A 25,885-nucleotide genomic window follows, 5' to 3' on the forward strand; every position below is an offset into this window, starting at 1 on the left:
CATCAGCAGGTGGCAGCAGTGTAGAAAAAATAAATGCTGTTCTAAACTAGAATGACTCAAGACAACAACAACAACAACAAATACTCCATCAGATATTTTCTATAACCTTTAATGAGCTTTTTCAGTTTGTTTTGTGACGCCTACATATTAGCCTGCAGTTGATCAGAATACAATAAGGATTATGTCTTTTTTTTTTTTTTTTAGTCATTTCAGATGCAATCAGAATGCTCATACAATAAAAAATATATATATAAAATGCAAAATAAACAAACATCTCATGAACATTTTTGTGCTTGTGGCTGGTTTGACTGTAACCGACAGTGTCCTTCAGTCTCACTGCGGCCACACGGAGCAAACAGGAATGTCGGGTGGTGTTAACTGGTGCTCCACTTCTTGAGGGTGACGGCCAGCTGAGCACCTCCCCATTGCCCAGACAATGAAAACACTCACACACACACACACACACAGAGGCCACGAGTGACTAGCTGCTGAAAATAACACAGTACAATAGCTGTACAAAATAAAATCAACACCACAGCATCAGTCATGTTCAAGTGACAGACGGACAATGAGCCACTTGGTCCGACCCATTTGAGCATTTCGTCATCCTGTGAAGTGAGATCCCTGACATCACTGCACTGCAAAACAAATCCATCTTTTTCTCGCTACTCATCAAGTCTGAAATCATTTTATTTACAGATGGTGCCCCGGGACAGAAAGCCTCACTTGTTTCTGTACAACTCATCTTAAGAAATATCATTTTAGCCTGAATTAAGATTATTTTGTGACACCCGTTTGGACAGTATGAACATACTTAACTCTTGAGAAAGTAAGATTCAAGCTTATATCCTTTTACAGTAGCAGAAGAGACGCTCTGGTTTCCATTATCGCACGACAGCATCACAATCATCACCATATACGGAGAAAATTCTCACAACAAGCGGAATCTGATAACTCAGTGAGATTAAATTACTCATTGAGATGAAAACCCTTTTTACAGTGTGTGGTGTTCCAGTTTTTAAGGATGACAGCATACAGATGAGAGCATGGCCGTGGCTGGAGACGCCCATCTCTCCTACACAAAGGCCATTGTACCAGCTGGTGACAACAACAAACAAAATACACATTGTGGTCTTATTCGGTTTGGCACCTCAGAACAAAAAGAGGAATGTTTCACTGGAGATTAAGAGCAGACAGAGTTGCCAGCTCTGCACTTTAGGAGAGGTGAACAAAAGATGGCAAATCCTGTGAATCAATAGCACCTCATAATTCACATTATACGGTGGTTCTGTCACATGCAACTCTTTCTAAAACTACACTGAAATCATTTCCACTTTCTTCTTGTCACATAAAACGCCTTTCATATCTACATATCTTAACACCCAACATCACAAACCTGATGGAAAAGTTTGGATTCTTTTTAAAATGGGGGTTGTATAACATACTTATCCATATACAGTGATGGAAAAAAATATTAGACCACCCTTTTTCTTCAACTTCTTGATCATTTTAATGCCTGGTACAACTAAAGGTACATTTGTTTGGACAAATATAATGATAACAGCAAAAATGGCTGATAAGAGTTTAATTTAAGAGCTGATATCTAGACATTTAACATGGTTTTCTTAATAATTTGGTTGTTATCAAGAAAACCATGGAAAATGTCTAGATATCAGCTCTTAAATTAAACTCAGTTATTTTTGTTAATTTGTCCAAACAAATGTACCCTTTGTTGTACCAACAAAGCATTAAAATGAACAAGAAAGTGAAGAAAACAAGGGTAGTCTAGCAATTTTTTCCATGACTGTAATAGTCAGTGTATTACCTGCAGGAGTACCAGCACAGAAGCTAAGCAATGTACTGCACATTTATAAGTTTAAGTGTACGCTAATTTTACAATATTTTTGCTGCTTTACCTCACTATTAGACAGGCCAGCTTAAGTTTACGCGATAAGAACTGAACCCGTATTATACTCTCTTCAAAGCTACCAACCTCCTTTGACAAAAACAGTCATTTTACTTTGCAGAACATGGAGCTGCTGGCCTACTGACTGAATCTGATGGATGTAGACTGATGGGATGTGGGATCATCCTGCTACTGGCTGCCTGGTTCAGACCGCATTCAAGATGATTACAATTGAAAACAAACTGGAGAATGTTTTTTTATTTTAACCATATCCCAAAATGATAATGGATGCAGCCAGACCAACCAATCCAGGCAGCGGTAGACCAGCAACTTGTGTGTTTTGTGATGTAAAAATAGGGTTTTTTTCCCAATGGAGTTTGGTGGCTTTGAAAATAGCAAAGAACATTTTCAGTTCCCCGTCAGAAAGGGCTGTCTGACGGCAAGGTGAGTGGTGAAAATATACTTTAATTATAGCGCACACTTTTTTTTTAGATGGGTCTTTTTAGGTGTCTTAAATAAATAGACAGATAAATAAATAGACAGATAAACAGTACAGTTTTTAAGCTTCTGTGCTGGTACTCCTGTCTGCTTCTCCAATCACCATCTACTTCAGTCATGGAAAAATTATTAGACTTTTTTTTCTATTAAATTTCTTGTTCATTTTAAAGCCTGGTACAATTATGGTACATTTGTTTGGACAAATATAATGGCAACAACAAAAATTTCTGATAAGAGTTTAATCCATTGACGCCTAAAACTGCCTGTAAAACCTCTGGGCGATTTTAAAATAAGCCCCTAAAACTTGAAGTTTTTCTGGAAATTCAACAGAAGTGTCAACGCTTCTACTAAATAATAGATTTTTCAGCCTCTGTAGCAGATAGAAATGAAATTCAAAAAGTATTTGAGAGCTTATACAAATACTACAAAACGACGTATCCGCTTTCCAGGCTTCAATGGGTTAATTTAAGTCTATGGTTTTCTTGATAATAACCAAAATCATTATCAATAAAACCAAGGAAAATGTCTAGATATCAGCTCTTAAATTAAACTCTTATCAGCTATTTTTGTTGTTACTCATTTACTGGAGCTGACACACTGACTGTGGATAAGTACCTCATTCAACCCCACTTCAGTAAATCCAAACGATCCCTTTAAAGGAATACTTTTGGGAAACACGCTCACTTCCCGAACACTGAACTATCCCTTTAATCTCTTCTCTCGAGACCAACACATTTCCAACTCCACATTTTATTGAATCATCTTCCTCCTGACTAAAACCATCTGACTCATCTCTCACTTTACTTCCCAGTACCACCTACAAACTCTTGCTTCCTTTCTTTCTTTCTTTCATCTTCCCAACCCTCAAACATTTCCATTTAGTTCAACTGTAACCACAACAGCACGTTTTAAATAACACCGTAATCATCCTCTCCCACCGTAATCATCAACACATCCTTATAAGACACAAGAGCACATTATTTACATAAAAATATAAAGTATAAGTCCAGCACATAAATAATAATAATAATAATAATAATAATAGGCCTATAAGAATAACATTAAGAATACAAAACAAAGTGAGCAGAGAGTGAGCAGCATGCCCTGAGATGAGGGAATAGAACAGGAATATAAGACTTGAGGCACCCGGACCCGACAGGACTGGAGTAGCTTTTAATGAAAGGACACTGGATGGCTTTGGTGAGGGACTGACACACACACACAGCACAGAACCTCTCAAGGACAAGCAAACACACAGACTTTCAGAAATAGTTTTTTTTTTGCTTATCAGTTCAACACGTGTGCTTGTGAAATAAGTGCTAAAGTGGCGTTTCTCTTCTGACGGAGGAAGAGGAACTTACAGCTCGCTCAGGAAATCATTTGAGTAAGTGCGGGTGTGGCATGTGAACAACTGCATGAGTCACGGGTTGATTTTTTATATATCTCACTAAAGAAGGATACCTAAGAATGCCATGATTTGTTGTTTCTTCTAAAATATTTATATATATAATACATGTGGAAGCCTTTCAGTTCTTTGGAATGAGACTATACTAATGTTGGAGTTATTTAAATGAGTTTGATCTAAAAACCCTGAGCTAAATTTGACCCTTTGTGCTATTGCAGACAAGGAGAACAGGACAGTTTGACTATGCAAACATATAAGGAATGTAATGTGTAATTCTGCCCTTCTGCTGGTTGTTTTGAACAGTGGAAATACAGCGAGAGATAGAGCTGCAGCAGCATATCTTATGAACTAAATCTGAGTCAAAAGGTTTCCCATAATTCTGCTGTCCAGCTGTCCCCGCAACATGCAAATAAGGACGTTCTCGAACTTCCTCCTTGCAGCGGTGCTTATCTCTACGTCTCTACACATTTCTGCTGAAGCACGACTGAATAAGAACACTTCACTTCCGACCTTGCGGCAGAGCGACTTTAACGTCTTTAAGGTTTCTTGAGAAAATAGATCTAAAATGCGGAAGCCAAGTATTGCATAGATTTCTGTAGAAAAAGCTCCACACTCGCCTTCATCAGTACAGGAACAGCTAAACACTAACTACAGAGTGAAAATACCAGAGATTTTAACAATAAAAAGGTATTAAATACTTCAGGTTAAACACACACTGCATTAATTGAGACATACTGTACAATTGTTTTTAACAGCGATGGATCACTGATGGATCTCAACATGTAGCTGGTTATCTTTGGTCTGAGTGGGGACCTGGAAACTTTGCAAATTAGTGGAATATAAACACAACCTAAGTACTTTTGGGTGGCGTGCAGCAGATTTTGCTGATTTTCTGGAAGCTTAAAAGAATTTAAAAGCTCACAGGAAGTAGTGGGCACACCTGCCTTACACTTCAATTCAACCTCCCCGTTTTTTTCAAAAGTCGCCGTCTCCGGCGGCGGGGGTCTCCTCGTCGTAGCGGGTCCTTTTTGCGTGAGAGTGGGGCGACTCGTGAATGTTCTCCTTGTCTTCGGCTCCCCACTTGATGCCGCAGATCCTCTCGCGGACGATGCGGGTGGTGGTGGGCTCGGGGCTCAGACACAGCTGCCACAGCCAGGGGTGGCTCATACACTCTGCAGCGCTGGGCCGGTCCCTGTGGACAGCACAACAGGCCACGCAGCAATTATAATCTCATAGAACTCAATGTGACCATACCTCAATTGAAAATATGGCAAATAATCATTGGAAGAAAAAAAAATTAAAGACTGACAGGGTACAAAACTCTACATGACACATAGATACAATCTCCATACATAATAAATTGGGACGCTGTGTAAAATGTAATATAGACGTTTTTCAAAATGATATAATTTAGAATGAGTGTATATAACAAAAGCTTGAAAAAGCCATGACTGATTCTGCGGTCACGTGACAAATATTCGCTGAAAATCTGTTTACACAGATCAGAGAGGAGAGGACAGGAGAAGTTGCAAGTAGAGGTTGTACAAATGTAAACAGTTCATATAATATGTGGAGACTCAACCCCCCCACCCACTGAAAAAAAATCTAATTTTTCAGTGTTTTTGTCATTGCAACTGTGTTATTCTGCACAAAGACATGCTTGTTGTTGTTGTTGTTCCTACTTCTAGTCATGATTATACTGATTCCATTGAGCTGCAGGACTTAAACATTTTATATATTGCAGGCCACAGTGAGTAAAACTTAAAAAGAGAAGAAAAAAAACCACCCTGAAACAGCTTGGGGTTCAGAGGGTTAAACATTAAAGTATTTAATTATGTTTTTTATCTTATTGTTTTTCACAGCATTGTAACTTTTTTGGAATCAGAGTTGGACAATCTATAATCTAATGGTGAAACACCAAGCACATTTTTCAACATGAATAGAAACAAATGTGAATTTTTGCATCACTTATAATAAAAGGAAATGTGTGCATCACAGTGGAAGCATATCAGCATTGATATTCCCTGTATAGCATAGCTCTGATTGACACAAATTGGCATATTAGCATATTAGCAGCAGTCATACAGAAGCAGTTCCTGGAGAAGACACTGACACTCACTGAGCTGTGTGCACCTCAGGAGGAAGTTATGAACCCTGACATGACATTGGCTTTTTTTTTATGTGTCTGGAGCTTCCAAAACAGCTACACAACAGCAAGGTTATAATAGTTTTGGATTTTTCATTAGTTTTAGTTTTAATTTCGTTGTGAATTTTTGTTTTCAAATTCAGTTAGTTTTAGTTAGTTTTAAGAGTGAGTTTTCTAGTTTTAGTTTAGTTTTTATTAGTTTTAGTGTTAGTTTTAGTTTTTTTGTAATGGGCTATGTGTTGGGTGCCAGATTAAAAGTGGTCATAATAAATTTTGCCTTTATTTCCTTTGGTTTATCATCTCAGCCCCAATAAGGTTATTAACTGTTTTGAATTTTGTTTGGAGTGTAGACATCCCAGTCTCAGTAAACATATTCACCATGTGTTGCATGTGCAAATAGAAACACTGAATTATGAATGAAAAAAGTTGACAAAAACGAAAACTAAGGACATTTCCACTATAATTTTAGTTCGTTTTAGTTAGTTTTGTAACCACACAATACAGTTTCAGTTAGTTATGTTTTTTTTAAAAACTCTAGTTTTTATTTTTATTTCAGTTAACGAAAATGTATTTTCAATTCTAGTTTTCGTTATTTCGTTAGTTTTCGTTAACTATAATAACCTTGCACAACAGCAACAGTGGTGTGTCGTGTGGGAATAATGTGAATAAACACAGAATGAGTTCCTGTTTGGTGTGGTGTACAGGCTACCACTACATGCTTATAAGAAGAAAAGACACGTTTGTGGGAAACATTAAGTGCTATAACTCTTTCTGTGTGTGCAGACGTGCAGGCTGATCCGTGTGAACTGCTCACACATGAGCAGACTCGGCTGGAAACAAAATACTACGTGACGGTTGGGCTGCCTTGTGGAAAATCATGTCATCCTTTTGTTTACAGCTCCGTACTAACATTCCTTTTTGATTTCATTCAAAAGATTCATCTGACGGGTGTGCACTGTGGGGGAGGCTGCGTCTCTACTCACTCTGGAGCTTTGACCAGCAGCTTGCGGATGAAGTCCACGGCCAGCTCTGACACCCTGGAGAAGGCCTCCCTGCTGTAGTCCACGTTGACCTGGGACACGTTCAGGTACGTCTCCTGCTTGTCGTCCCCGGCAAACGGAGACTCTCCCGTCACCAGCATGTAGGCGATCACACCCACACTCCTAAAGAAGACACACGGTGAAAACATGCACAGGAGTGGCTGTGGGCTGAATACCTGTGGGCATAAATTATTCTAGAAAAAAAGGCCTATTTTCATCATTTTGGACACCACAAACGTGAGAACAAAGACGACCATTAAAATAATTGCCCAGAGTGTAAACAGCTATTAGCTTTTGCAGAGCTACTTAGTGGTTTTGTGGCTTCATACTGCAACGATCACCTTCATTTACAAATCATTTGGTTTAGAGTAGAAATGATAGGAATGACAATACGTTTTCTTTCAAATCACCAGAATGTCAGTTTTTGCAAGAACAGACTCACCAAAGATCAGTCGATGTTGTGATCGGCTCATAATTCAGGATCTCGGGAGCTGAAGGCAGAAATAAAATTAAATAAAATTAAAAAGTCAGGTGTCATTCAATATCACAAGAATGTCTTCTATGACTTCATACCTCATACTACTGATGTTGTGTGTTTACGTCAACATTAAACTCACAAAAGAGCTGTCAGATTTAAATTTACATTAGAAGATCGTGCATACAAAACAGACTGAGGTTTCTTGAGGTCTGTGTGACAACAGGGTTGTGTTTTATGGTAATACCTTTATCCATAAGTTTAGTAAACTCATGCTAATGATAACAGCCATAAACAACTGATAATTAGTGACAAGTTTAGACCTACTGAGGCGTCTCTATTAGCATTACACAAGAGAGGTTCCACTCAGGAGGATTTTTTCTGAAAAACTTAAAAGCGAGACTGAAGCTTATGTATTTGTTTTGAATAAAAGTAACGTTAATACATTTTTAAGAATCATTTTCAAAATCGTATCGAAGACATTTTATGAGATTTTAAGAGAATTTTAGAAATTTTAAAGACTAAAATTTTAATTACTGGATTTTAGACTTTTTAACCCTTTATCGGGAGAATAACCGTATTTGGTAACTTCAGCGGATATCCAAAATAAAAAATAAAAATATTTCGAGAAAAATGTTGCAAATTTACTATATTAAAGTGGCAGATCTACAAGAAAAAAAGTCGCAGATTTAAGAGATTTAAAGTGGCAAATCTGCGTGGAAAAAAGTCGCAGATTTACGAGAAAAAAGCAACTTTTTTCACATTTATACATTCTGGCAGTATGTAATATAATCCAATATTCTTGAGGGTTGAAATTTGGAATTTGCAAGTATTTCAATGAGTGCCCTATTAAGGGTAAAGACCGTGCGGATACCCTGCACAAGCCTGCCACGATATTATTTCAATTTTGTTTAAACTCATGCTAATGATAACAGCCATAAACAACTGATAATTAGTGACAAGTTTAGACCTACTGAGGCGTCTCTATTAGCGTTACACAAGATAGGTTCCACTCAGGAGGATTTTTTCTGAAAAACTTAAAAGCGAGACTGAAGCTTATGTATTTGTTTTGAATAAAAGTAGCGTTAATACATTTTTAAGAATCATTTTCAAAATCGTATCGAAGACATTTTATGAGATTTTAAGAGAATTTTAGACATTTTAAAGACTAAAATTTAAATTACTGGATTTTAGACTTTTTAACCCTTTATCGGGCGAAGAACCGTATTTGGTAAATTCAGTGGTTATCCAAAATAAAAAATAAAAATATTTTGAGAAAAATGTTGCAAATTTACTATATTAAAGGGGCAGATTTACAAGAAAAAAAGTCGCAGATTTACGAGAAAAAAAGCAACTTTTTTCACATTTATACATTCTGGCAGTATGTAATATCCTCCAATATTCTCGAGGGTTGAAATTTGGAATTTGCAAGTATTTCAATGAGTGCCCTATTAAGGGTTAAGACCGTGCGGATACCCTGCACAAGCCTGCCACGATATTATTTCAATTTTGTTTAAACTCATGCTAATGATAACAGCCATAAACAACTGATAATTAGTGACAAGTTTAGACCTACTGAGGCGTCTCTATTAGCATTACACAAGATAGGTTCCACTTAAAGCGAGACTGAAGCTTATGTATTTGTTTTGAATAAAAGTAACGTTAATACATTTTTAAGAATCATTTTCAAAATCGTATCGAAAACATTTTATGAGATTTTAAGAGAATTTTAGACATTTTAAAGACTAAAATTTTAATTACTGGATTTTAGACTTTTTAACCCTTTATCGGGCGTATTTGGTAACTTCAGTGGTTATCCAAAATAAAAAATAAAAATATTTCGAGAAAAATGTTACCCTGCACAAGCCTGCCACGATATTATTTCAATTTTGTTTAAACTCATGCTAATGAAAACAGCCATAAACAACTGATAATTAGTGACAAGTTTAGACCTACTGAGGCGTCTCTATTAGCGTTACACAAGATAGGTTCCACTCAGGAGGATTTTTTCTGACTTTAATGTGGTGATGTCTGCTCTTGTCTAATGTCTCTGAGTAATCAAAGCGTGTTTTATGAACATCTACTTACCCACATACTCAGGTGTGCCCAGAATCTCCCGGAGCTCTCCGACCGCGCCCAGTCTACGTGCCAGGCCAAAGTCTACAATCTTTATGTCTCCTGGAGGAGACAGGCTGGTCAGGAGGATATTCTGTGGCTGGGGGAGAAACAGAGTGGATGCACAGGGTGAACATCACAGAACGTACAGGAGAGATAAGATGTACTTTAAACTTATTATATACGTCAACAGAACTCAAGCACTCTTTAAATAAAGCCCTACTCAATAACACTGGTCCCCACTGGGGAGAGGTGTTTACCTTCCTGTAACCTGATTATTTGTTGAAGTGCTGAAAACATATCGACCATATGACACTGTGTAAACACTATTATTATTAAATGGTTGCATCATTCTCTACAAGAGAACGGTGAGAACACACAGTACGTTCTGCTTGTGGTTACACCAAACATACCAGTTTATTTAGGGCGTTTGCTGTATGTTGAAATAACTGGGAATGAAGGAACTTTTATATTGGAATTATCATCAGGGTTCATTTGAAGGAAATTTGATCAAAACGCTGCAAATCGGCAATTCTATTACCATTATTATTACAATAAAGCCTAAAAAGATTAAGAAAGATTAACAAACTTGCTTTAATGGAATAATTATCACAGCCATTTGAACATTTAACTCTTTTGGTAAAACAAGTTTATAAAGAACAGATTACCAATTGTTTGACAAAATAGAAGCTTGCTTATGGTAATCATAATATAAATCCATTGTTTTCTTCAATTTCTTGTTCATTTTAATGCCTGGTACAACTAAAGGTGCATTTGTTTGGACAAATATAATGATAACAACAAAAACAGCTGGTAAGAGTTTAATTTAAGAGATGATATCTAGACATTTTCCATGGTTTTCTTGATAATAACCAAAATCATTTTTCAAGAAAACCATGGAAAATGTTTAGATATCAGCTCTTAAATTAAACTCTTACCAGCTGTTTTTGTTGTTATCATTATATTTGTCGTAACAAATGTACCTTTAGTTGTGCCAGGCATTAAAATGAACAAGAAAGCAGAAAGTAAATGAAAATGAAAGAAAGGAGAAAATAAGGGTGGTCATATAATTTTTTCCATGACTGTAGTGGCTATTGTCTTTGTCTGGGGGCCATTTTTTGCACAATGACTCGAGGCCAGGGGCCAGTTAATAAACAAACATTATTAATACAGAGATACATTAATGCAGCCAGTCACAGGAGCCTCCGGTGTATGTAGGGGCATTTCAAGGATTTAAAGACCTTCAGGGCTTATCCTGGACCTCTGTGGGGGGTCCTCAGGCACTATTTTTTGATAAACAAGCTCTATTTTCATACTTTCTGGTGCCTTATTTACATTCAAAAGTATAACAAAATCCCCAGTCTAGATCAATGTATTTTCTTTGTGAATGAGTTAAGTTTGACAGGCCACCTGGCACTCTATTGCTGCCAGATTCGCCCCCTTGGCCATAAATTAAGTATTACTAATCTAAACCCTGAGTTCCCAATTCCAGATCATCCGTCTGTCAGCTGATTGGACAGCAGCTGACTAACCTTCGCCAGGCTGGCCGACAGCACAAACGTACTGAACCAAACTAGTTTTCATGTCAGCTCCAACACGCCACGGCTCCACTGAGTATGTGGCTGATTGACCGATTGATTTTATTCCCCCACATACTGTAGCATGACGGGAATCTGCCTGTAGTGCCAGACTGGGGACCTCGATCGATCGATAGATGAGATTATTCCGTTCAAACACACATACAGCCGGACATCTGTGTGATTTAAACAGCTTTCTGTGCTGATTGTAATTCACTAAACAAGAATAGACTTGACTTTTCATTATAATACAAGATTATATCTTTAGACAACAATATATATTATTTGCTGATATCACAACAGGGTCTCTGCAGGTTTCAACACGTCAAATTGAAGCCTTTTTAAGCCTTTTTTAAGACCATAACAAATACAATCTAAGACCCATTTCACATCCATACTGGTAGAAAAGTACAAAAGACATGAAGGAAAATCGGAGGCTCGGAATTACTTGCAAAGTTTATGAATTAATTCACAGCTCTTTCACACTGGAATAAACAATGCTTAACCCAACTAAAAACACCAGAAGCATCTCTATTGTGAACTGATATTTGTTTATTTTTTACCGCTAAATTGTGAAAAAAATAAATAAATTGAAAAACTTAAAAGCGAGACTGAAGCTTATGTATTTGTTTTGAATAAAAGTAACGATACATTTTTAAGACCTCAAAATCGTATTGAAGACATTTTATGAGATTTTAAGAGAATTTTAGACATTTTAAAGACTAAAATTTAAATTACTGGATTTTAGACTTTTCAACCCTTTATCGGGCGAAGAACCGTATTTGGTAACTTCAGCAGATATCCAAAATAAAAAATAAAAATATTTCGAGACAAAAGTTGCAAATTTACTATATTAAAGTGGCATATCTACAAGAAAAAAAGTCGCAGATTTAAGAGATTTAAAGTGGCAAATATGCGTGGAAAAAAGTCGCAGATTTACGAGAAAAAAGCAACTTTTTTCACATTTATACATTCTGGCAGTATGTAATATCCTCCAATATTCTCTAGGGTTGAAATTTGGAACTTGCAAGTATTTCAATGAGTGCGGACCGTGCGGATACCCTGCACAAGCCTGCCACAATATTATTTCAATTTTGTTTGAGTAAAGGGACATGCAACTGATATGAGATATTATTTACCAGTTTAACAAAGTTACAGTTCCATGTACAGTATGTCAGCTCAAAGAAAGCAAAAGGTGGATTTTAAAGATGATGACATGTATTAATACTTTAATGTGTTAATCACTTTCCTTCGGTGATAATGGATGGCTGATCACTGATCCAGATTGGAGATCGTTACACCCTTAACTTGAAGCATAAAAATGCTGCATCATGCATTAACCGTGACTATTATTGTAAACGTATGGGCCCCACATGCACCTGTGTCCCGCATTTCACATCCTTGTCGATGTCACAGCAGTGTAAAAAACGCTCGCTGTGTTTTCCCACTTTGCCCTGGGCCAATGGTTCTGTTACGGCCTATAATCCTGGTTCTAAAGTGTGTCATGAAAATAGGAAATTGGGGTTTTGAGTCCACCACTGCTCTATAAAAAGGGAATACACAGCCAAGCACTTAAGGGGGAAGTTTGTGGTGAAGCAAGTGAACATGTAAAAATAGATTTCCTCGACTCTGGCTACACTCGTGCATGTTATTTTGTGTGTGTGTGTGTGTGTGTGTGTGTGTGTGTGTGTGTGTGTGTACCTTCAGGTCTAAGTGCACCAGGTTGCTCTGGTGGAGGTGATGGACTCCCTCCAGTGTCTGCCTCATCAGACGAGTGATCTGGGCCTCTGGCAGCAGCTCGTCAGACACGCAGTGGTCAAATATCTCTCCACCGGCCGCACTGGGTGAAGAGGAAACACAGAGTCAATACACACACACACACAAACTGATTATTTTTATTTTTTCTTCTTGAATGAACAACATAAACTACAACAGCGTAGGCCAGATGCATATACATATTCATACACATACTCACATAGACACCATTAAACAGATGTACATAAACATATAAACATTTACACACATACAGTATATAAAGCCCTATACATATACATGCATCTGCCCTGTTTTAAGTACTAAGATAGAAATAAGAACCAGTTAACTTAATATTCAATATGCATTTCCTTATATTATTTTGGTTCGAAAAAAAAAGGAGTAGGCTGAAGTATAAAATACTTATCTAGGCCTATTCCCTGATACTCAACACTTCAAAAATAAGAAATTATATCTCTATATATAGCCACTTAATGTCAAATAAATATGTATTAGTATTATTATTATTATCATTATTTATTTACTTATTTTCTTATTAGTCAACCATAGTATATCAAACAACTTAGATCTGAGAATTTCTATTACTCCCGCAAAGCAAATTATGATGTTCATCAGCTGAAATCAAGGCTTGTACAGCTTTGTCAGAGCTTGTTCAGGCATTTTTCCAGCTACCTCAGCAAAAAAAATTCCAGGGACTTTCCTTTACTGTCAATAAACATAAATGCAATTGCCAAAAATAAAGTTTATAGAATTCATACCCACAGCGATCCATGTATATATGACCCAGCTGTTTACATTCATGTTGATTGTATGTTTTGATTATACTTTTTAATGCTTGCATCAACAGGGGACTTATCTAGCTGTTAGCTAGTTTAGCTCATCTGGTGTGGGATGCCAGGTGACAGCAACCAAATATGTTTCACTTCTAATATTGAAAGACTTTAAGTTTACGTGGTCATGTGGAAAATCAATCGATTTTCAAATTTATCCCAACCTTGAAAGCATAATAGTTAAAATTAAGCATTTTTTTGTACAAACCCTTGAAAAAAGGGTTTTTTTGGGCAGTTTTAGGACTTTAAATGCAGTTTGTAAGTAATATTATTTAAACAAGAGAAACAGAATCACACAGGATTGATGATTGAAGGGCGGCCTGCTGCTTTCAGTGTCCAACCCATAGCCAGAGGGCCACAGGTTTGATCCTACATGTCCTGGCAAAGTGTAACTGAGCTAGAAAGCAACCTCCTCCCTGCTTACTCACTGTAAACACTGAAGCTAAGTGTTCACCCAAGTTGACACAAAGCCCTAAAATGGTACAAAGTTCACCTGATTTTATTACATTTCAGGTTATTCAAGTTTCTCATTTGGTACTTTCCGAGGCCCTTTTTCGAGCTGTCCGAGCTGTCCAACATCAACATGGTGAGCTGCTTTTGCTCTCAGGAAAGGATTAAAGTTTCTCCAACAAGTATTAAAGGTGTGGTTAGGAAATCATAGCAATTCACTTTAACCCATTGAAGCCTGGACAGCGGATATCTCGTTTTGTAGTATTTGGAAAAACTTTTAGAATTTCATTTCTATCTGCTACAGAGGCTGAAAAATCTATTATTTAGTAGAAGCGTTGACACTTCTGTTGAATTTCCAGAAAAACTTCAGGTTTTAGGGGCTGATTTTAAAATCGCCCAGAGGTTTTACAGGCGTTTCAGGCCTCAATGGGTTAAGACTGGTCTGACTCATTGGATGTGGACTGTTGGTGTCAGGCAGCCACTGGCCGCATATTTAATTTTTTATTTATTCGTGTTACGATAATATTTTGCCGGATGATATAGTTTCCCAGAAATGATTGCAATAAATATTATTGGCATTCTAGGACTATTTAACACCACTGATGATAATAGCATACTACTAATGCAAGTTTACCCTTTTTAAAGAGCAATGAACTGACTGCACTTTTGATACTTTAAGACAACCCCTTTGTATTCTTACTTCCAGTCTGGATCAGTTAAGAATGATACCAGACAAGGAAGGACAGTTCATGAAAACATTAGAAAGGTTACGGAAATGAAACCTAAAAAGGTTTTCATTCAGGTGATCTATGTCTTGAGTTTCAGCTCAAGCTGTAAAGTATTTTTATCTAACATGCCTTTTATTCTTGAAACAAATCCTGATGAACCTGTTAGGGAAGAATGAGCATGACACAGAGACAAAACAGGACTTTGCCCTTCAAGGATCATACTGCTGTTTGTGCTTGTTTACAGTAGAAACATTCATCCGCTGTGGTTAAAAGATGATTATACACTACCGGTCAAAAGTTTTAGAACACCCCAATTTTTCCAGTTTTTTATTGAAAATCAAGCAGTTCAAGTCAAATCAACAGCTTGAAAGGGTACAAAGGTAAGTGGTGAATGGCCAGAAGTAAATAAAAAAAGGTAAAATATAACGTACATTTCAGAATTATACAAGTAGGCCTTTTTTCAGGGAACAAGAAGTTGGTTAACAACTTGACTCTATGGAGTCTTGGGCTATTTTGTCCATTTTTGAATTCTTTTCATGTCTTTGTAAGTCATTTTGTGTCTTTTTTTGGTCATTTTGTGTCTTTTTTTGGTCATTTTGTGTTGTTTTTTTTAGTCCTTTAGTCCAACATAAAATGTGATTTACTTTCAAAACACTATCATGCTCAATAAAGAATTTTAAATGTTGCAAATGTGCATTAATTTCAGAGTACACTGAGACATTAAACTGCATCATTTTCAATTAAATTCTGGAAAAGTTGGTGTGTTCTAAAACTTTTGACCAGTAGTGTATATTATGTCAAATAAACCAAATGAAAAGGGTAAAAGAATAAGTGCCTAGTTGTGTTGTGAACTCACTATTCCAGCACTAAGACGATGTCGTGATCCGTCTCGTAAGCGGCGTGCAGGTTGACCACGCGGGCGCTGTGGCGGGCCGTCTCCAGGACGGCCATCTCATGAATGACTTCTGCCCGGCAGTCACGACCTCGCCTCCTCTTCCGCAGGAACTTGGCAGCAAACACTTTCCCCGTGGCCTTCTCCACGCAGCGCTTGACCACAGCAAACTTCCCCCTGAGCAGCAGAAAGTAGACCAATGGAGTTCATTATATTCACACAAAGACCAGTTCATTAGAAATATTACATTAAGAAGTTCCATGGCTCTGATTTCCAATGAATTACGCAAAAGGTGATATGGAAAGGTGCCATATTAATATAATTCAAAACCTCTCAAATTGAGATTTCCTGCTTCTCTCTTTTAAAGCATAGCAAATTGACAAAACATGACATTTAGCATCATAGCCATAATCCATCACAATCATCGACTCTGAGAAGTTGGTATGGATATTTTTCACTATTTTCTGACAATTTATAGATCAAATGATAATTCTAATGATCTTCAAATTAATCCATGATACAAATAATTGTTAGTTGGGGCCCTAAATAATATAATAATAATAATAATAATAATAATAATAATAATAATAATAATAATGCATTTTATTTATAGGCGCCTTTCAGGACTCTCAAGGTCACCTTACAATAAACAATTAAAAACAAAACAATAATAATAAAACAGCAATGGCAGTAATAATAAACAACAATGAAACAATTACAAATTAGAACAATAAAGACAACAATGACAGTAATAATAAACAACATATGTATAATAAAATGATATATACATATGTATATAATATGTATCACAATAAAAAAAATGACAGGGCAACAGTTGAGCTGATGTTCCTCAGTTCCTGAGAGTTTCTTTAGTATTTACTAAATGTTTTATAATGTGAACTTACACCACAAAATGTTTCAACAAGTTTCCACAATACTTTTCAAAATAAAACACAACAATAGCAATTAATATACTGAATATTCCCAACCTTAATGACCTATGGATATACATTATTGCAGCATTGGGACAATGGTGTTATTCAATTACTGGTGTTAAATAAGATCAGTGTATTATCCAACACTAGTACATTCTGAAACAGCTCAGAGTTACTGCTGCTGCTGCTGCCATGTCTCGATCATTGAGGGAATTACTCAACACATCTGGTTATCTACTAGCTCAGCAGGTGGAGTCAGCGATTCTGGAGGTTTATTGATATTTGAGCTGTAAGCAAGTGAAGTCACTTGCGAACACTGCAAAGCTTTCTAATTTATTCACATTCCACTACAACACAAGTTGCATACTGTTTAAAGGATTAAGCTGAAAGGTGGAGTCAGCGATTCCAGAGAAAGATTGTTGATATTTGATCTCAGCACCCAAACAAATACATCTCTCCCATCAGTGCTCCTTCCAAGGTTATAATAGTTTTGGATTTTTCATTAGTTTTAGTTTTAATTTCGTTGTGAATTTTTGTTTTCAAATTCAGTTAGTTTTAGTTCGTTGTTAGAGTGAGTTTGCTAGTTTTAGTTTAGTTTTTATTTTTTGAAAATGCTTAGTTTTAGTTTAGTTTTTATTAATTTTAGTGTTAGTTTTTCTGTAATGGGCTATATGTTGGGTGCGACATTCAAAGTGGTCGTAATAAATTTTGCCTTTATTTCCTTTGGTTTATTCATCTCAGCCCCAATAAGGTTATTAACTCTTACAGTTCTGGGTGTTTTGAATTTTGGTTGGAGTGTAGACATCCCAGTCTCAGTAAACATATTCACCATGTGTTGCATGTTCAAATAGAAACACTGAATTATGAATGAAAGAAGTTGACAAAAACGAAAACTAAGGACATTTTCACTATAATTTTAGTTAGTTTTGTAACCACAAAATACAGTTTCAGTTAGTTATCGTTTTTTTAAAAACTCTAGTTTTTATTTTATTTCAGTTAACGAAGATGTTTTTTCAATTCTAGTTTTCGTTATTTCGTTAGTTTTCGTTAACTATAATAACCTTGGCTCCTTCAGACCGTCTCTCTCACCCTCGCTGCTTTTCTCTTCATATCTAAAGCCTTTCTCCTGTCCTGTGCATGAGCCCCAATGGAATAATGTGGTGTTTGTTTATTTTTTACAGAGACAGGGCTGTGTATGAACACCAGAATATTTTTTCTGCGAACTCAGAAGATGAACGTTTAGCAGACTAGGAGGACACATTTGCTTAATTTCACAAAAGGTGTATGGGATTAGAATAGTGAAACCTGAAAAGCAAGAATCCACCAATACACAATTATCAAAAACATGCAGTGCTAATAAGGAGTTCATGACACATAGCATTCATTTGATCTGTTTGTGTTTTGTGTATAGCTAAAAAAAGAAATGCTTTTACTCTCTAATTGTCCTTAAACTAGACCCACCTTCCCCTCAGTAAAAGAACATTTGGTATTCCGCTGATATATTATGCAATAAGGGGAAGCACTCCACAAGGCCTTGCAATGGCTGCGACAAAAGAAAAACAATTTAATTCCAAAAATAACAGCATTGCAAGAACCCAAGAGTAATGAGTGAAGGTTACAGAGCCAGAAGGACTTTAAAGAATAGAACAATGGCACCAAACCATCACACTGCTCTGTTGGACCACCTAGCACTGTTACAAGTCACATTTTATGCACTTTCAGCATTTGATACAAAAACTTTTAAAAGCTGATAGCACAGCATGATACTGTGTGTGTGCAGTGTTATATTAAATATTCATGTCCTCTGTAGTATCTGGTAGCCATTTACAAATTAGGCACAGTAAAGGTTGGCTCCTTATCGCACTAAATTACCAATTTAAGACTTTAGGGTAAGGTAAGGAGATTGGCATTTGTCATTATTCTCAACTTTAATTATGAATTTGTGTTGTATGGTTATTAAAGGAGCATTACAAAAATGTGTTATGTTAAAGTTGTAGGACCAGTAAGAGTAAAAACAACAAAAACAATGATCAGATCAAAGCAGCAGAGGCTGACAACATGATCCAGATCTGCTGGATTCTTTAACTGTATAACACAACTCAGCAGTTTCTCTTTTGACCCTCCCTTACCAGTAAATACACACCTTCCTATTATCTCCAAGCACTGATTATGTCATCGTTGTTAAAGTTTCTTTTCCTAAAAGCTGGAAATTAGTTGGCACTTTAGCACTTCTGCTTCCGTCGTCTCTAAGTCATCTGTATATACCGGAATTTTTATGTTTTGTTATACGACATAAAATGCATCATAAACACAACACTTGTGAATTTGAATCTTGACTAAATCAGACTCCAGAGGACGTTACCATCTTTATCACCTCAGTGGTGATGACAGTAAAGGCATGTGCCAAACTGTGGTCTGTTTACAGCTTAACGTGGTGATTGTATTTATAACTCCAACATCATAAAAGTTTATTTGTGAACTTTACCTTACAGGACAAAAGGTGTTATTATCATACACTTTTGTAAGCCACAACACTTTCTGCAAAACCCCTAAAAATCCAATGGAAAATCCCATTTGTTTTTTGTCATGAGAACCAGGGTGATGTTCCTTCCTGGTTTGCCTACAAAAATAAGTAATCTCTGCAACATTATAACTGGTCAACTGGCCCTTTGCTAAATGGTGTGAATTAACTTTTGGCTACCAGGGGAAGACATTTTTTTCAAAAGGTGGCAGATACACAGCCATCATGTACCATCAGCTTAGAAAGTTGTTCCAGGTACCTAAGCAAAAAAAATTCCAGGTACTTTACTTTACTGTCAATAAACATAAATGCAATTGCCAAAAATAACGTTTATAGAATTCATACCCACAGCGATCCATGTATATTGGGCCCAGCTGTTTACATTCATGTTGATTGCTTGTTTTGATTATAATTTTTAATGCTTGGATCAACAGGGGACTTATCTAGCTGTTGGCTAGTTTAGCTCATCTGGTGTGGGATGACAGATGACAGCAAACAAATATGTTTCACTTTTAATATCGAAAGACTTTAAGTTTACATGATCATGTGGAAAATCAATCGTTTTTCAAGTATATCCCAACCTTGAAAGCATAATAGTTAAAATTAAGGATTTTTTTTACAAAAAAAGTTTTTTTTGGGGCAGTTTTAGGACTTTAAATGTAGTTTGTAAGTAATATTCTTTAAACAAGAGAAACAGATTCACACAGGATTGATGATTGACCAGTAATTACACACCTTTCTATTATCTCCAAGCACTGATGATGTCATCGTTGTAATTGCTTTTCCTAAAAGCTGTAAATTAGTTTGCACTTTGTCACTTCTGCTTCCGTCATCTCTACGTCATCTGTATATACCAGAATTTTGAAGTTACAATAACTGGTCAACTGGCCCTTTGCTAAATGGTGTGAATTTTTTTGAACTTTTGGCTACCAGGGGAAGATATTTTTTTAAAAAGGTGGCAGATACACTGCCATCATGTACCATCAGCTTATAAAGTTGTTATAGCCAACATTTTACCAAACAAACAAATATAAACATTAGCATTTTTGAGCTGTGTTTCTGCCCTGCGGATGCCAATATTCACACTCTGTTGCTCTTGTTTGGTCTACACCAACATTTCTGACTCTTTTGCTTGCTAGATGCTATGCTAACCAGCCCGTTGCTAACTATGTCTTACGTTTGGTGCTGGACAAGCAAAATGCAGTTGTTTAATCTGGGTTGAGGAGAGCATCTGATGTGCTGGCTGTAAAACCAAAACAATAAGCTAAAACAAGTTGCAAAGTTAAGTTTTATTGCTGTAACTGTCATTTCACGCATTGTTAATACAGACAATATATATTAATGCATTCTATTAAAATATATTGACGGATTAATATTACCGAAATGTGCCGCTTGGCAAAGAAAATAGGCAAACAAAGTGAGAAGAAACTTTCCACTGTTTATTCAGTACAGACTATGTTGTACCAACGATGGGACTAACCACACATTCCTTAAAAGGTCAGAAGTAGAACTAGAATTGCCCTCAACATGTTCTGCATATTGCACCTCGGAGCTTCCTGTTTTGACAAATGGTACACATGTGAACAGAAGTGGCTTGTACCATTTCTTCTTTCTAAAGTTTGGTTTCTACATGTGCTTTTTTCCTTCCTCCTGTTTTGTAATCACAATTATACAGTGTATGCTGCATGACACATCACTTCAAACACACCTCAGATGCCTAGCGTATGATCATCAACCGTCAGCCGGTTGCCATGGCTCAAACACAGTGCCAAACACATGACAAAGGTCTACTGTAGCACGATCAAGTCAGGCCCCCTGGCACGGCAAGGCTCGTGTATTTACAGTGGTTACAGCTTACAGTCCAGAGTCCGGATGCAGTTAAAGTTAGTGCAATGAATGACTTGATCTGCATGCAAATACAGACATTGCAGACTTAAGTATACTGTGGTAACCGGTTAGATAAAGGACACGTTTTGGCAAAGAAGGATATTCTTTAGTCTTCTTTTAAATGTTTCTGTTGTCCATATGTGATAAATTGCAGTTTATGTTGTTTAAATCTATATCTATGTTTCTGTATCTTGAGGTGCTGTGACAACTAAATTTTCCCACTGCAGGATAAATCAAGTCATACCTTATTTTATATGGTACTGGCACAAATATGGAATGTATACATGTTAAAAGTAGAATAGTATCAACTACCATTGAGATGAATGTTCTAACAAATGGAAAAGTTTGACACAGTTTGTCTCTGACCACCCTTGTTTTCTTCAGTTTCTTATTCATTTTAATGCCTGGTACAACCAAAGGTACATTTGTTTCCATGGTTTTCTTGATAATAACCAAAATAATTATCAAGAAAACCATGGAAAATGTCTAGATATCAGCTCTTAAATTAAACTCTTATGAGCAATTTTTGTTGTTATCATTATATTTGTCCAAACAAATGTACCTTTAGTTGTACCAGGCATTAAAATGAACAAGAAACTGAAGAAGATAATGGTCTAATAATGTTTTCCATGACTTGTGTATACTTGTTAAAATTAGAATGCTACCATTGAGATGAAATATTCTAACAAATGGAAAAGTTTGACACAGTCTCTGTCTCTGCTTGCTGTTTCATTGATAAGGCTCCCCTTAATATTGTCCAGCTTTATACAGTTTTAAATGATGGCATCAAAACAGTCATCCTTGTAATGCATTACTGCTGGTGTATACAAGCTTGACTTCAAATTAACAACCCAGATTTGTTTCAAATAAAACATTTACAAGTGATACATCCCAGCCATGTATAATCGTGCATGAAAACTGAAAAGTGTGAACCTCCTTGCAGACAGCTTTCTGTCCGGAGAGGACCATCCTCAGATAGTCAATCAATCAATCAATCAATCAATCAATCAATCAATCAATCAATCAATCAATCAATCAATCAATCAATCAGACTTAATTTGTATAGCACTTTTCATACAAGAGAGATGCAACACAAAGTGCTTTACATAAAAAAGGAGAAAGTTATTATAATAATAATAATAACAATAATAAAAATAACGAAACATAGAAATAAGAAACACTGGAGGCAGGTTAGAAATTAATTAGATGAAAAATAAAGTAAGGTAAAATAAAATAAAATAAAATAAAATAAGATTTAAAAAAAAAAAGTAAAAGTAAATAATAATAACAATAGAAAGTTCAAACAAAACCTAGATAAAAAAAAAGATAAAACAATAAATAAATAATTAAGAAATAGAGCATGATACAATATATATAGAGAAATAGACTAATAAATAGTAGCAAATAAATAAATAAAAGAGAAGATGTTCTAACACTAAGATGCATGAGCAGAAAAATCTCTAAAATTTGTTCAGGTAAAAGCCAGATTTAATTTAATTTTTATTTAGATTTAAGTCTTAAGTTTGCTCTTAACCCTCTGAAATCTTTGGCTATTATGTCCGTAAAAAAATCTGTTAAAAAATCTTTACCATGCCATGTTGGTTTCAGTTTTTTCAGTGCAACCTCACCTATATGTCCTGATCATTAATATTTAACTTTGACTTACTTGATCAAATTTTGAACCCAAAAGAAACAAAGAAACTAAAATCAGATCTTGAAAATTATGTTTCACACACAGAAATGTACATGCAAATATGAACACAGGTTGCAAATATAACATATAACAGGTAAAATGAGGATAATATCTAGATAAAAATCTAGTATGGAGTTTCAAGCCAGAAATTTAGAGGGAAGCTGATGGCAAGACTCAATGTTGCTTCATTTTATGTCTTCACGTCGTGAAGAAGTAATGTGCAGGTTGTTTTACGGACTCCAGAGGGTTAAAAGTATGAAAATATGAACAAAAAAGGTTCATACACTTTTTGAGTGGTCAAATTCAAGCATTTTCCAAGGACTTTCAAGGTCCATTTTCAAGATTTTCCAGGACCTTACAACGGTTGTAAGTTGCATGTTTTACATGAGTACTTACATGCATAAAGGGGTATTTCACTCAACCATACCAACAGCAATGGTATTACACTTTTAACAACCAAAAGTACAGTTTGCTAATCTCAATATTCAATTTATTATTTTTTTCATTGCAAATGTTTTTATCTATAGTCAGATTGCACCAGAAATACAGTAAGAATTTCAAGCACTTTATCCAAAATCAAAGCACTTTTCAAACCTTGAAAATAAAACATTAAAATAAGCATTTTCAAGGATTTCAAGCACCCGTACGAGCCCTGGAACAACAACAGTGAATGCTGGACTCACCTCCCGAGCTCCCCGGTGATCTCATACACACTCTCCATGGGCTCGGTGGTGATGGGGGTCTGGGTCTCCCCGAGCAGCCCCGCTGCGAGCCCGCTGCGACTGTCCAGCCGCCTCCGAGACATCTTCCTCTGTCTATCGGTGTGTGTCGGTCCTGCTGCCAGCTACCCGGCTGGAAACCGGGCTGGACGCCGAGTAAATGAGATGATCGACTAAACTAACCGGAGCGTCTCTCTAACTTTGACCCAGTCAGCTTAACTTGAGTCGCATGTTAGTGTGAACCGAGCTGAGCCGGTCCCCGTGCTGCTGGGTAGTTTGGCCACTTTACCGACTCCGGTTAGTTCGGCTAGCTGTCGCTAACTAGGTTAGCTCGACGGTCAATGTCGCGGCTTCAAAAGTGGGTTAACCCGATATTCCGCAGCTAAACTGAAAATGTTAGTAAGTCTATAAAGTCTCTACCTACGGCTGGCTCCAGGGGTTGGGTTATCCAAACTGCCGATTCAATAGTTTAGTAAGTTTATCTGGAGAGTTTTCGATCATTTTCACATCCTTCTGTCTGTTTGACACTTTCGCGACACGTCACGGTTTGGCGCATGCGCACTAGTGTCGCGTTTGAAAAAAAGCGAGGTCGAGTTTGTTTGGAACGTGAATGGAGCGAGCTCAGCCCCATAGACTGTAAGCTCAGCCCACAGAGCGGTGTTCAGTCGAAATCTGTCCCCCCGTCGAAATCGGTTCCCTCGAGCCAGGGAACACCGACACAGCAGCAAAGGCGCGTTCACAAAAGCTCGTCCCCGAGATGCTGCGCTCGTTCCACCAAACACCGTTTTAAGGCTGAAAAATAGCATTTTAAAGTATTTTAAAGCGAGTTTTATCTGGAAAAATGTTGAGAAGTGAAAGGCACATTTCACTACTGCCTTTGGAAATGTGGTAAAAGAAGCCGTGTTTGTGCGTATTATTTATACAACCATCAACTGTCACTTCTATCAATAAATAACATATTTTGTGAGAGAAAGTACAAACGTTTCAGCATCAAAATGTACTCAAAGTATCAGAAGTAAAAGTATTGCAGAATGGACGAACTCAAATTGTTTTATATATTCTGAATATATAATTAGATAATGTGTATTGATGCATTTATGTAAGCAGCGTTTTAATTTTCTCAAGGTAGGGCACATTTTAACTACTAAATATACTGTTATTAGGTCCAATTTTTTGTGTCTAGTCACTGTATCATGTTTTTATGTTAAATGGTTAAATCTCGACCTGAAAGGTAACTTAAGCTGTCAGCTAAATGTAGTGGAGTAAAAGTATAAAGTTACATAAAATATAAGTACTCAAGTAAAGTAGATGTACCTCAAAATTGTACTTAAGTACAGTACTAGAGTAGATGTACTTAGTTACTTTCCACCGCTGGAAATGTGTGCATGTATGACATCATTGTCAGACCACACAGTCGATGGACGTATTGATCATATTCCTTGGTAGTCAGATAAAATGGGCCATTGCATAAAATGGGCCAGATAAGGTTAGAGGGTGACAGCCCTTGAATATTATACAGCCAATCTGATCTTGCACTGTTGCTACATCACTGTTTGACATGTAACAATAGTTCTGATTGGTCTGAAGCTGCTAAACTAGGCAATGCAGAGTGTTACAAGAAGTATGTCAGACAAATCACATGGTGAGTGAGCATGACATTAGAAAAATCATTAATCATGGTGATTAAGCAACTAAACCATTCATGCAAAAACAAATTATGAACAAGTTTTCACAGAAAAAGTTGACATTTAAAAAAGAAACATTGATTTTTGTGAAAAGAAAAAGTAAATTTAGGTATGTGGCCTATTTTATCTGAACCAGCCAGCTGAAATAGGCCACATACACGCACACTATTCAACAGATGTTACACAGAAACTCAGGGTACAAAACAGGTCATAGGTCTAGATATAGATGCAACATCTTGACAATGTTTATTTTTACATCATTATTATTATTATTATTATTATTGTTACACGCTGCAGACAGTTTGACCATTGATGAGTACCCAGAGACAGATGTTGTAAACTTTTTATTGCATTAAATGTAAACTTTTAACTGTGTTGTTACTATGACATATTAAAGACAATAGTGCCAATGTAATGTTAAAATTAAAATAACTTCAGCTGAATTTACTGTATTATTAATATGAATAGTATATTGGCCCATTTTACCTGAGCATCATGGTGTCGATTGAGAGGGAATAATTCTAAAATAGGTATACCTTTTCACATTTTTAATCAATATATAAGAGGCCCATGCCAATGTATAAAAATATCATTAAAGCTCATGCATAGC

The 25,885-nt window shown here is 36.4% G+C and overlaps 1 protein-coding gene across 1 annotated transcript; it reads right to left on the reverse strand.

The window, feature by feature from the left end:
* Window positions 1-93: 93 nt before the first annotated feature.
* On the reverse strand, window positions 94-24,283 carry stk17b (serine/threonine kinase 17b (apoptosis-inducing)). The gene is made up of 7 exons (XM_059343276.1): window positions 23,555-24,283; window positions 15,800-16,012; window positions 12,864-13,002; window positions 9,559-9,685; window positions 7,438-7,486; window positions 6,939-7,118; window positions 94-5,001 (listed from the first exon to the last, which is right to left on the reverse strand). The coding sequence occupies exons 1-7, from the start codon at window positions 23,674-23,676 to the stop codon at window positions 4,785-4,787; spliced, it is 1,047 nt and encodes a 348-aa protein (XP_059199259.1). The 5' UTR covers window positions 23,677-24,283; the 3' UTR covers window positions 94-4,784.
* Window positions 24,284-25,885: the final 1,602 nt, after the last annotated feature.

The sequence above is a fragment of the Centropristis striata genome, chromosome 10 (assembly GCF_030273125.1).
Source record: "Centropristis striata isolate RG_2023a ecotype Rhode Island chromosome 10, C.striata_1.0, whole genome shotgun sequence".
NCBI classification, from domain to species: Eukaryota; Metazoa; Chordata; class Actinopteri; order Perciformes; family Serranidae; genus Centropristis; species Centropristis striata.